The sequence below is a fragment of the Durio zibethinus genome, chromosome 5 (genome assembly GCF_047325235.1).
Source record: "Durio zibethinus cultivar Kanyao isolate XHJ-2024 chromosome 5, ASM4732523v1, whole genome shotgun sequence".
Taxonomy (NCBI): Eukaryota; Viridiplantae; Streptophyta; class Magnoliopsida; order Malvales; family Malvaceae; genus Durio; species Durio zibethinus.
The window spans coordinates 26,967,060-26,980,501 of NC_143166.1; the positions used below are offsets into that span (position 1 = coordinate 26,967,060).

General features: G+C 29.5%; 1 protein-coding gene across 1 annotated transcript; it reads right to left on the reverse strand.

Annotated features, from left to right (window-relative positions):
- Nucleotides 1-5,155: 5,155 nt before the first annotated feature.
- Nucleotides 5,156-8,156, reverse strand: LOC111282438 (uncharacterized). The gene is made up of 5 exons (XM_022870516.2): nucleotides 8,059-8,156; nucleotides 6,308-7,972; nucleotides 5,854-6,111; nucleotides 5,606-5,725; nucleotides 5,156-5,512 (listed from the first exon to the last, which is right to left on the reverse strand). The coding sequence occupies exons 2-5, from the start codon at nucleotides 7,397-7,399 to the stop codon at nucleotides 5,435-5,437; spliced, it is 1,548 nt and encodes a 515-aa protein (XP_022726251.2). The 5' UTR covers nucleotides 7,400-7,972; nucleotides 8,059-8,156; the 3' UTR covers nucleotides 5,156-5,434.
- Between the last annotated feature and the right edge of the window lie 5,286 nt (nucleotides 8,157-13,442).

A 13,442-nucleotide genomic window follows, 5' to 3' on the forward strand; every position in this document is an offset into this window, starting at 1 on the left:
TTTTTGGCTAAGTACGATTGGCCGCCTACTAAAACATATCCTTTTAATAAAGTTTTAAAATTAATTAGAATTTATTAAAAAGATAATTTTACGATCTGCGAAACTATCTGAGTTCGAAAGTCGGTTACACGTGAGGAAGGATTAGCACCCCCACAGCGCCCATTAAACGGTACTAATTAACAACGTGTTATCCTTTGATTTTGATAAAAATAGTCCAATTTTTTATGTTCGAAAAATAATTTCCTTAATTTTTTATTTATTAGAAAAAAAATTTATTCTCTAGAAAAATAAATTAAAACCTTTTTATTGAAATAATTCTTAAAATGTTCCAGTACGTTGGTAACATTAGAAGAACTTTTTCTCACCTAGAGATTTCTTAGGCATCGCTTCTCGGAATATCTTAGAATCTCATCCTCGGAGGCTCAAATTTACTTTTCGTAAAAAAATGTCATGCATGCAATGCAAAATGTTACCATGTTGATGCATACATTTTATTTTCCTTTGTTAGAAATTTTATTAATTATTTTATTAATAGTCTTATTTAAAATTTTGAAGAAAAATGAAAATTTCATTATAGTGAAGATTTTTTATAAATATTCCAATACACTGGTAATATTTTACAAAAAATCTTCTCACCTAGAAATTTCTTAAAGCATCTCTACTCGAAATACTTTTAGAATCCCATCATTGGATAAAATTTCTTTTATTCTTATTTTTATTACTTATATTTTTAATATATTAATCAATTTTTATTTATTATTATTTTATAACCAGAAAAGGAAAATTTTTATTTTTATTGAAATTTTTTTTTATAAATACTCTAATACACTGGTAATATTTTTAAAAAAATCTTCTCACCTAGAGATTTCTTAGGCATCACTACTCGAATACCTTTGAATCTCATTATCGGATAAAAATTTCCTTTTCTCTCATTTTTTATTACTTTAGTATTATTATTAAATTTATTTTTATATTATTTTATTTTTAAAGTTTATTTTAAAAATTAACAAAATTATAAAAAAAATTTAACAACATATTTCATCATTTTAATCTAAAAAATATAAATATTTTAATATCATAAATATTAATAAAATAATATATAAAAATAAGAAAAATTTAAAAAAATTTTACTTGAACCAGACCGGTCAACAGTCCGGTCAACGTGCAGTTCGATTTGATGGTTCGGTCTGGTGGTTCGGGTGCGGTTTGGCTTGGTCTGGACGTGATCTAGTTGGTTTAGCAATTCGGTACCGGTTCAATTCGACTGATCGAAGGTTGATAAAGGAAGCGAGTTGCGGGTCGGGTGCACTAATGTCGGGTCGGGTCGCAGGTTGATGCGCGGATCCTGAGTGCTTAAAACGACATTGTTTTGGGCATTTATTGAAACGACGTCGTTTTGACTATTAACAGCTTATATAAAAGTTAAGAATTTTTTTTTTTCACTCATTTCCTTCGTTCTTAAAAAAAAAAAGCTTTTTGTTTCTCTTCTTTTTTTTTTTGTTTCAGCCGCCCTTGGGCTGGTGGTCCTCCGTCGCGACGATCGCCGTAGTTCTTGTCGACGACGAGCTTCGACTGCCGTCGTCGGTGTCAAAAATTTTTAAAAAATACTCACAAATTTCTTTCGACCTCCTGAACACAAATTCGACCTCCTTTTCACCAAAAAGAGTCACCACTTCTCTAGATCTACTTTCAAAGTTTCAGTGAGATTATTTTTTATTTGTATTTTGACTCTTTCTTTTTTTTTTTGAGATTGACCCTTTTTTTTTTCTTCTTTCGTGCAGGAAGCTCGGCTGGGTTCCTCCTAGCGGAAAGGACTGTTGATTTTTTTTTTTTTTTGGCAAAATCTCTCTTTTTTTTTCTATCTCTTTTTTTAGATTGACTAGGAGCACTATTTATAGAGCTCCAATTGTGTGTGTGCTTAAGGGAAGGACATAGGGCTTGACATGGGGTATAAGCACGAGCCTCATGCCTCTTTTATTATTTTTTTTTGGCAACATTTGACAGTGGTAGAGTTAGGTGATCAGAGGGGTAGGGGGTTAGGGTATGGTGGCAGTGGTGCCAAGGAAGGTACCATTGCCATCCTCGATTTTTTTTGTTTTCTGTTTTATTTTTTTTTATTTTTTGTTTTGTATTTTGTATTATTTTTGATATATTTTTTTTATATTTCGTATTTTATATTTTTTGTATTTCATATTTTATTTTTTTTCTAGACGAATTGATGTCCACATTAGGTTCATGAGTATGATTACGTGTGAGAAAAGTTATAAAACCCCTACAGTGCCTATTTGAAAGATGGTACCAATTTGATTTTAAATTATCTAAACCTTAAATATGTTTATGATTTACCAAAATATTTAATATTAAAAATTAATCCTAAAATTACTCTAATAGTTTGTAGCAATTTAAGATAATTCTCTCATCTCAGGAGTATTCATAGAGACTAGTGTTCTATCCTGAAAAAGCTCCATCGTTGAATTTATTAATGTATTTTATTCAAAAAAATTAGTAAAGTCATTCAATAGTTTGATAAGATTTACTTTGAGACAGATTTTCTAATAGTTTTGTGAGATTTTATTTGAAAGATATTTATAAAATTTTATTTTTAAGAAAATTCATTAAATCTTCTAATAATTTGGTAAGATTTAACTTAAGATGCAATCCTCCAATATTTTGGTAAGATAAAAATTATTTTTTATTTTTTTTGAAATTTATTTATGAAATTTATCAATAGTTTGGTGGATATTATAAATTTTAAATCCATAAAAATTCTCCAATAATTTGGCAAGATTCATGAATTTATTTGAAAAGATTTTTTATATTTTTTTATATTGTTTTTTAGAAATAAAAAAATTGCAATAAAAGTAAATAAGTAATAAAATCAGTAAAATAAAATAAATAAATAAAATAAAATTATAAAATTATAAAATAATAAATAAATAAAATTAGAAAATAAAATTAAAATAAAAAAAAACTTGCGATCGGGTTAAATCAAATCACAGGTGATGCGTGGATCCTATTCGAGTTACGCATAAATCTGGGCTCTTCAAAAGAATGTAGTTTTGGAACCCTATAAAAGCCAAGTCCTTCAATTTATCTTCAGAAGCTCCCTCCTCTTTCTTTCTCTAACCGAAAATTCCCTAACTTCTTTCTAGGAAAAACAAGAACATTCAACCCAAAATTGAAAAATTCACCGATTTCTGGAAAACTGGGCAAAAACTAATTGAAAAAATTCAAACCTTGTCGGAAAACTCATCAAAAGTTTCAATCTTTCAATCCTTCAAACACAATTTTTTAGAAAAATCCCAAAAATTTTTAGATTTTTCCAGATTCCTTCAGAAACCCTTTAAAAATTTAACCTTAATCCTAGATACCCAAATCCAAATCCAAAAACTTCAAACCAAACCCAAAAGTCTAAATCCAAAATTCCCGAAACCTAAACCCATAAATTTTTTCTCATAATTTCAACATAGTTTTTTTCCCAAAATTCAATCCTATCATGTTCTTTGTAATATTGTCTGATTTATAGGTATCCCTAGTAAAAACTTTAAGGATCAGATAGAACCAATTTGAGCATGATTTTAGGCCTAGGTTTTTGCTAATTTTTTTGGATTGAGTTAAAAGTCTTTTGATTTGATTCTGCTTTAAGACCATTGACCATACAAGATTAAATTCCATTGATTCAATCGATTCTCAATTTTAGTTTCCTTATTCAATCACCAATCAAGAAGAAAGGAAAGAGAATAATAATAATAATAATATAATATAATATAATGCCAATAACAAATAATAAAAAATACTAATAACAAAAAAACAATAACAATAATAATAAAAATTAATCCAATTAACCCTACAGACATGTATGAGTATCTACAGTTTCCTCTCTCCCATGCTGACTCTTTCTACTTTAGTGGTGATGCCCTAAGCCATGCCCCATACTGTCTGTCTCCACTCTCTTCATGTTCCGTTTGTAGTTTGGCTTCACATTCGTATTTCGTCCTCTACATGCCCCAGTTTACCACATGAATAACAGAAACTTGGCAGTCTCTCATAGCTTAGCCTTCCCCAAACTTGATTTAGATTTCCTTCAATGGCTATCAAAACAACCCTACGTAATGGCTTTGTGACATCTATTTCCCTTAAGCTTGAGAAACCTTGACCATCCACCCTTGTCTAACGCCGCGTCAATCTCTTTTAACTCTCTTATTTTCATTATGATTCTTGTTGCACATTCGTGGTTTCTCATCTCTAAGGCAAGCCGTACACTCCAATCCAAAATATTGCTCTATCAAACTTCTAGTCCTTTGGTCTAAAATTCCCATCATACTTTTTGAAAAGTGTTAGCTGCTTGTCTAACGACCACGGTGCTCCTTCCATCACTCTCTTCGCATCCATTATTGTGGCGAACTTGAACAAAAGCATATTTCCTTCTAGGTCAACAATATCTGCTTATTTGGCCAACCACCATAACAGTCTGAGAGCCCCTTTTATAGTTTCTTTGTTGTAGGGCCTCCTGGTTAGTAGCCTTCCTACTAACCACGCTCTCCTATCTTCTGTGCCAGATGCATTCTTGCCCATCTCTAACGCCATATAATTTGTTTTCGCTTCTGTTAATTTTAGGTTCTTCCGTAGAGAATCCATCACCTCTTCCATTACTCGTCTCCGCTAACCTTTACTACTGTTGTTCTCAATATACTGAGCCCAACCACCTGCTTACTGACTAACAAACTTAAAAGATTCAAAAGCAAGAGAATTCAAACTTAAAATAAACTCAAACCCAAAATAATTAAACCATAAACAACTCAATCCGGACACGCTGTTTACCATCTTTAGATTTTAGTGTTTTTGCATTATACCAGCCTCCTAACACCCAACACAATAGACTTCGATAAAGCAAATCCGTTGTACCGCATTTATAACTTGTTATAGAAAAGAAACATAGATTTGACAAATGTTATTCTTTTAATCCAAAATGTTCAAATCTCACAATTAACAAAGAATTTTGACAACAATCACCGACTATATACTCTATTGATAAAGTGCTGAAATTTTAATTCAATTGATCAAATAAAAAATATTTATAAACATGTTATAACTTATAACCAGGAAGTAAAATTTCCATTTATCGACAGAAGGTACAGCAGACGAAGAGGCAAGATGAGTTTAAACTATTCCTCATATAAAAGTCAACATAGCATTGAGTCATTGACTGCCTGTTCATTTACAATGCAGACAGTTGTCAGCAATGTACAACAGGTATTTACAAAGCCCATACAGGGAGGGGACAAGAATATCCTATTGCAGAAGTGCTATTCATGGTTTTCATGACGACCGTGGCCTTTACCTGTATACGTATAACAGGTTACACATATTTGCTTATAGTACAACCTACACGCTAACATAAAAAAAAAAAAAAAAAAAGGGTCAACTGCAGAATTCATCCAAGGAAACTTGTGCCTGGCTCATACTTGTCAGCACTGTAAAAATGCATCAATTTTAGGGGCAACACTTTCTCCTGCAACCAAGAAATGCTAAAGTTAAATGAAAACAAGGTCTCCAAGTTTTCATTGATATAACAAAAGGAAATGGTGAGTAAAAGTCTGAAAACCTGAACCATCTCTCCAGACTGTGAAGGAAAATGAAAGCCTATTGAACAATTCTCCAACATTTCAGGATTTTTCATCCATGCTCTATGAGCATCACTGACTTTAATCTTATATCTAAACATCTGAAAGGACAATAAAAACCATGTTAACCAACACAGATATATGCCACATAATTTGAATACCATAATGAACTCCAAAAAGTTTCCTTCTTGAACAGCAGCTCAATGTTTTAAGATCAAAAAATGCATACCTGAGAAAGTGAGACATCAGGCTTTTCCAGCTCATCTCCCTCAACCTCAATACCAGTACCTTGGCACTCTGGGCAGAGTACAGAAGAAATCATGGTACCTGTAGGTTTAGTCTGTCCATCCTTGCCCATCTCATTGTGTTTGGTTCGATTTTTAGATCTTCGTCTCACTTTTGGATTAACTGAATGGTTCTCAACCCTCTCAAGCTCACAAAGAAGAATCCAATGTATAAGGCAAGAAGTGTGAAACACATGGAATGCCTACATGTAAAAAAAATAAAAATGATAAATGTAAATAAAACTTTAAATTGGAACAGTACATGAGTTAACATGTTAATCAATGCTTCAAGCTGAGATTAAGAAATCGGTCATATTGAGTATTGACCAATATGATGCAAATTTAAAGTGCTCCTCAATAACTTAGAAGGTGATTGAGAGCCAAGTTCAGTAATCATACCCCATTAACGTTTCTACTACTGCAAACAAGCTTTCCAGTATTCAAGTTCATGAGTGTTGCTACATCTTTATCAGGAAGCATCTTTTGTTGACAGATATCACACATTCTTTCGGCAGCTATACGCTGTTGCCGCCTCAACTCTCTCCTTATAGCCTTATTTGATATAAATCTTGTGAGCAGAAGCTGATCATCATATCGATCCAATGCCAGTCTTGAAGAAGCACTATTTGAAGCTGAAGAGTCTTCCCCAGATGAATCATACTGATTACTCATAGATTCACTTATATCCTCTGGGTCAGAAAATGACTTCTTCCTTTTCCTACTAGCAGCTTCACCATTATCCAATTTTTTGGAGGAACCAGATGTTAATAGTGATTTGACATCATCTAGCAATCCCTTTCTGCCTAGATCACTGTTATAAGCAAAAGTAACCACAGCAAATTCATGCTTTGGAACCTTCAACTTATCATCATTCCTTGGAGCCTCTTTCCCCAACCATTCACACCATATTCTGCTAATACCATTTGAAACTCCATCCTTCTCACAGAACCTCGCAGCAATTTTCCCAAAACCAATAAAACTCACTTTCAAGTCAGAAACTTCATCCTTTATTAGCACCCCTGGAATCACCAGATCAGAATCCCCTTCTCTACCATTCACATTCTTGTTATAGGAGCTAACTTCACTGCCAACATATTGCACAATTGCAAGGTTGTTATCATTGTTTTGAAACTCCAACAACCTATTTTCATTATCATTTACAACTGCCAATTGCTTCTCTTTTTCATTCGAGTTACCAAAGAACAGAACACCATCACTGAAGGGCCATGGATTAGTTCCTAACAATGTAACCTTAGCAGCAGCTAACCTCTCTGCGTGAAGGCTCCCCTTCAGATGATCAAGTAACACTGAATCACTATAACATGGTGCAAGACACAAAGTGCAGAAGAATACAAACCGCTTCCCATCCTCACGAAGATCTATATAAGTATGTCCTTGCGATTTTACATTGTTAAGAGTGGTTCTTGCTAACTGTTCCTTTAAACTAAAAGCAATTGTCCTTGGAAATCCCAACTCCCTCCTTTCAGCCATTCAAAATTTCCCACCAAAACAATATGATTAAAACCCTAATCCTAGTAAATCCACAATTCCACAAAAACTAAATTCAAATTCAGTTTTTATTTCCTTTATAACTTTTTACACACGTCCTAACAGAATCAAATTTCACAACTTCATTTGAAGGTTAAACATCAGTCAAAGCCATCACCTTCAAATTTTTAAGTTTCTCCAACTTCTTCCACACTTCCACATGATATTCCACGTAACCCTAAAAACTCAATTCACCGATTCTTTCAAAATAAACTTCTAAATTCTCATAAAATTTCATAACAAACCCTATATATTGCCACTTCAAGTCTTCCAAATTTCCAGGTTTCAAGCAAAGAAACAGTTCAAAAAAGTCAAAGCAACAAATTTCCAAAATAAAACACTAAATATAGAAGAAAACAATTTAACAAACTCCAACTACAGATATTCGTGGAGAATTAGGTATCGGATTCTTAGCAAACCGTCGCGTTCGAAAAGCGGCAGAGAAAGCCTCGAAAGCCATGGAGCGAATAGGATGCGAGCTGCTCGAGCGCGAATCCTCCATAACCATCTCCATTTCTCAGAGCAACAAAGAGAGAGAAAAAAAGTTAGAGAGGCGGTTTGGATAACGAGAAATTAAAAAGAGAAAAAGGAAAAGAGATTACAAAGAGGGAAAATTGAAAACTTGAAAGAAAGAAACGACTTCTTAACAGATCTTTAAGAGGATTTTTATTTTTTTATTTTTTTGTAAAAAGGAATTTTTATTAGTTTGTTGAGGTTTTCGAGCAGCGAGAATGCCGTGAAATGATATTACACGAAATGGAAGACACGTGTAAGTATGTTGTTAATTGTAGACCGTTGGATGAATAGTTGATGAGTTGTTGATTGCGATGAACGGTCTGCGATTCAGGTTTTAAAATTATTGAAATAACACGAGGAAGCGCGGGCAACGGATTAGATCTTAGATGCGAATTTTCGGACAATCGGATACCGCGAAGGGAATTTGCATAAAGATTAGGATATCTTTTTTTTTTTCAATTTGGTTTCTTTTTCCTTTTTTTTTTTTTTTTTTTTTCATTTTTTTGTACTACAATACAGAGTATTCCTTCATTTAAATTATTTGGTCGATATTGATTTTTATAAAATTTTAAATTTAATATATTTAATATTAAAATTAAAATTTTATAATTTTTAATGTCAAAAATAAAAAAATCATAAAATCTAATTTTAAAATATAAAAAAAAAATTTAGATGTTAAAAAATATATATAATTTTAAGATATTATCGATGTCTGTTAATTTGAATAATAAAAAATTTCATTTTTTTTAAGTAAAATTTTAATTTTGAATCTTATAAATAAAAAAATAAATTTAAAAAAATTTATCTTTTTATAAGATATAACTTGACTCAACTTTGATTTATTCGAGGTTTAAAGTAATTACAAGACATCAAAAACCTCGGACCAAAATATATTTTAAGACATTTAAAAAAAAAATAAAGAAACTAAAAAAGAAAGAGTAATATTTAATTAGGAAAGGCAGTTGGCAATTGTCTGTTGGGTAGCGAGTGTTTTGTAAAATTTCACTTCATGACCCTTAAATTTTATTAATTGAAGTCGAGTATTGGATTGAATATAATATTGGTTCATAACCATCCAAATTAATTTGATGGTCTTTGGTTGGCAAATCATGTAATGTTCTGGTCTTTCCGTTTGCATAATTGTTAATTTTAACGTTAAATTGTAATTGATGCTTTGTGATACGTATGACACCAACTGATAAATACAAATTAGATGATGTAAATCAGTGACGTTTGGCAATGTTCTTGTTCTTAGTTTTATGTTTTTGTATTGAAAATTTTATAACATAAAAAAGAAAACATGTGTGAAGTAGTGTTTTTGTTTTTAATTTTATAAAACCCGAATCAATATTTTCAAATGTTTTGAAATTTGTAAAAAGAAAAAAAAAAAAACAACAATTTGGTGTTTCTTACCTTTTTTAAAATACTCTCAAAAATAAATTTGGCCATAAACAAAAGATGAATAACATTTTCTAATGAGATTTGACCTTCGATTTTCATAAATGATAACTCTTTTTATTTTTAGATTTTTTTTTCTTCTTAAAATTGTACAAATCCTCTTGCTACAGTGCCATCTTTGAATCTTCTCCTTCACCCCTTCAAGCTTTCGTCACAATCTCTCACCCAAGGCTTTTGTTGCTCGTCATCCTGTCTTTGTTGGAAAACAAATGCTTTTGAATTGACAGGTGAGTAGCTGAGAGAACCACCGTGAAAGAATAAAGGAAGAAAAGAAATAAGAACAGAGGAGTTCAGAAAATCTACAAACCAAACCAAATTTTCTTTTGTTTTATTTTTTGAGTTAAGCTAGTTTTTTTTTTTTTTTTAAGTTTTGATTTTTAGGAAATTCGTTATCTATAAGGTATGATCTCTTATTTGATTAATCATCGAACATTTTATTTTTTTAATTGTTATTTATTTGTACTTTATTTTATTTATAATATATAAAAAAGTATTAGATTTTTAAACTTATAAATTTAAATTTTAATTAGCTATGAACTCATAACTCCATTTTTATCATGTTTTATTTAAATTTAAATATCAATTGATCATGGTACATAAAAAATTTTAATATATCAATTTTTGTAAAATGTAAAATATCATTAATATATAGAATTAATTTATTATATCAAATATTCCACATTCATAAATTATAAAATAAAAATTATTATATTTTAATTTAGGTTAAATATAAAAAAGGCCATTAAACTATACATTTTTTCATCTGTTTAGGAGTTAAAGAAATAAAATTACCAATTTGATACTCAAATTTTCATTTTACTATAATTTTGGTACTTTAGACTAATATTATTGGTCATTTTACTGACGTAATATGAATATCTAATAAGATTTTGACACATGAAAAAAATCAATCAACATCGTATCATTAATTATCACGTTACCATTAAATAAAAATTTAAAAAAATTAATTAAAAATCTTCAAAAAGTTAAAATTTTTTTAAAAAATAAAAATAAATGTTAAAAACTATTAAAAATTAAAAATATGAAATATTTTTAAAACTATAAAAGTTAAATACATATATATATATGAAAACCATAAAAAATTTTAAAAATCTCAAACTTTAATAAAAATCCAAAAACATTCAAAAAATTCTTAAAATTAAAAAAATTATATTTTAATAAAACTAGATTTTTCTTAAAATTAAAAAAAAATCACAAAGAACTTAAAAAATCTAAAATCTAATTTTTTAAAAAATACCTAAAAATTTATAAATAAATTCTTTAAAATTTTAAAAAATTTTGAAAAATTAAAAACTTTTGAAATTTTGAAATAGACTAAAAACTTATATGAAATTAAAAATTTTTCGAAAAAAATAAAAAATTAAAATTTTAATAAAAATCCAAAAACAAATTCATAAAATCATAAAATGTAAAAATTAAAATTGTACGATTAAAAAAATGAAAAATTTTCATCATTAAAATTTTTTTTTTACAATTTAAAAAAAATTAGACTTTTTCAAAAAATTTTAGATTTTAGATTTTTTTATTTTTGTGATTTTTTTAATTCGAAGAAAATTTTATTTTTATCAAAATTTTAATGTTTTGAAATTTTAAGAAATTTTTTGAATTTTTTATATTTTTTATTAAAATTTTGAGATTTTTTTAATTTTTTAAGCTTTCATAATGTTTTTAAATATTTTTAAATATTTTTTATAATTTTTTTAAAATTTTTTTAAGTTTTAAAAATTTTCTTTTAATATTGAGGTGATAATTAATGATGTGATATTGACTAAACTTTTTTATATGTGTCAGCATCTTATTGAATTTTCTTACTACATTAGCAAAGTTGACTAATGACATTAGTCTTAGGTACCAAAATGGATGATAGAATGAAAGTTAAAATGTCAAACTGATAATTTTATTTCTTTAGATACCAAACTGATAAAAAAATATATAATTTATGGATCATTTTCATATTTAACCCTTTAATTTATTAGACTTGCATAACATGTTTTATATTTATTGTTTTTGAAATCTAACAACAATATAATTTAACTAAACATGTTCTCTATTTTCAAAATGTCAAAACAAAACAAAACAAATAGAAAAATAAAAATAAAAATTCTTAAAACAAAAAATATAAAATATAAAATTGATAATAATACCAAACAATACCTTAATTTTAAATTTTTTTAAAATTAAAATTTTAAAATGGGTTGAAATATGTTTGATGTGGATTTGATTAATAGGGTTTATATTTTATGTTTTATAATTTTTTCTAAAATATTAAAATTTTTTGTATTTTTATTTTTATTCTTTATTTCATTTTTTTCCCTTCTCCTCTTTCTAAGTTCATCCACTTTTCTCAAGTTTTTCAAAATTCATACTGACAGCCTTTATTGTAGAATTCGATAATTCATAGCTGTTGTCGTTGTTGTCATCCATCAATGTTCACTACCATTCACTACGTAGAAATTCCTAAAAAAATGACTCTAATAACCTCTAAATCCCCTCTACCCTTTCTTCAATTCAGATTCTGCCAAAGAAACCTAAAAATTTTTAGCAGTGACACATCTTCAAAGCCTTTTTCCTCTTTTAAGAAAGCTAGACAATTTCTTCAGTCAAAAGAAAATACTTATTACCAATCAAACTTAGAAAGGTCAAATGATGTCATGATTGCTTGAGAATGCAACATGTAGAAACATCAAAGACTGAAACAATAGACTTAATAGTGACGTGAATGAATCAAAAGGTGACATGTGGAAAAAAAATTCACATGATGGGCTAGTTAAAATATGGCACGTGGCATACTGAGCAATGATATGGCATACTATGTGGCTAATCAGAAATTGACACGTCCCTACTAATGGATGACATAGTAGGATGAAGTAACTCTTCGAAGCATGTCAAAGCTGACCTAACGTGTGTAGGCATGAGGAATCATCAATGAAGAAGCTGTTTTGATTGATATTCATGTCGAGCTTTAAGTTAGGGGGTTAAAACCTTGAAACCACAAGAGAGAAAAAGAGCAATTAAAGGTAAAGTTAGAAAGTTTTTTCAATGTTTACACTTCGATGTTCAAGTCAGAGATTAGTTAAAAAGGAGAGTAAGAAGTAGAAAGTATTAAAGTAAAAAAATATGATATGTCTAGATAATACATAAATGGCCCTATTTATAGTTGAAGGTGAAGGGTTTTGGGGTAGCCTAATGGTTAGTCTTGTAGTTAGGATGACCTAACAGGTTGAGCTAATCTGGACATTGATCATCCATTTAGAGAGTGACAAAGCAACATAAAAAAGACCTTTTGGGTAGATTGATGAGGTGACCAAGCTGACGTGATACTGTACATGTCAAGTAAGCTTGGCATGTCAAGTCAGCCTAAAAGTCATAAATACCCCTGATTGTTTACTGGTAGCCTCTAATGGAAAAAAAATACCAATATACCTTTTGAACTTAAAAATGCTCATAACATTTTGTCCCCCTACCAGGTAGTCAAGTATCAAACTATTGAGTGTAGTCTTGGTCGATCTAATTTGTGCTGATCTAATATGTACTCAATGGTGCCAAACTTAATTTTGAATGTAGGCTTCAAAATTTACACTTAATTGGTTCGACCTGAAGTCACCGAAGAGAATGATTGTAAATGCCAAAACGGGTAAAGATCGGACTTAACAAATTTATGAGTGATTACCAACGTGATTTATACATTTAATGCCATGTTTGACCATGAATTGGTGGCCTATTATTGTCTCGGCCCACGAAGGACTTATGTTTTTTTTTTTTAATTTGACTTTTGACCTAACACATGGTTAACTTGGTATGTCACAAGTGTTTAAGTGATATGGGTAGGCAAAATGATTGATTTACCCTTCTGTATTTTAAAAATGGCATTTATTGAAAAGAGAGAAAATTAAATGATAAAACTCAAAATTGGGATTATGAAAGGTCATCCTCGATAACGCTTTGGACACATGGCATGATCTGAAACTGTCATAACGATTTTAGAGCCACT

Bases quoted from the DNA above. Each gene is read 5' to 3' on its own strand.
- LOC111282438 (XM_022870516.2), bottom strand. From the start codon at position 7,399: ATGGCTGAAAGGAGGGAGTTGGGATTTCCAAGGACAATTGCTTTTAGT. The intron at 6,112-6,307 runs GTATGATTACTG...TTTTACATGTAG, and splicing joins GTAGTAGAAACGTTAATGGG to GCATTCCATGTGTTTCACAC. The intron at 5,513-5,605 runs GTTTTCAGACTT...TCTTGGTTGCAG, and splicing joins AGTCTGGAGAGATGGTTCAG to GAGAAAGTGTTGCCCCTAAA.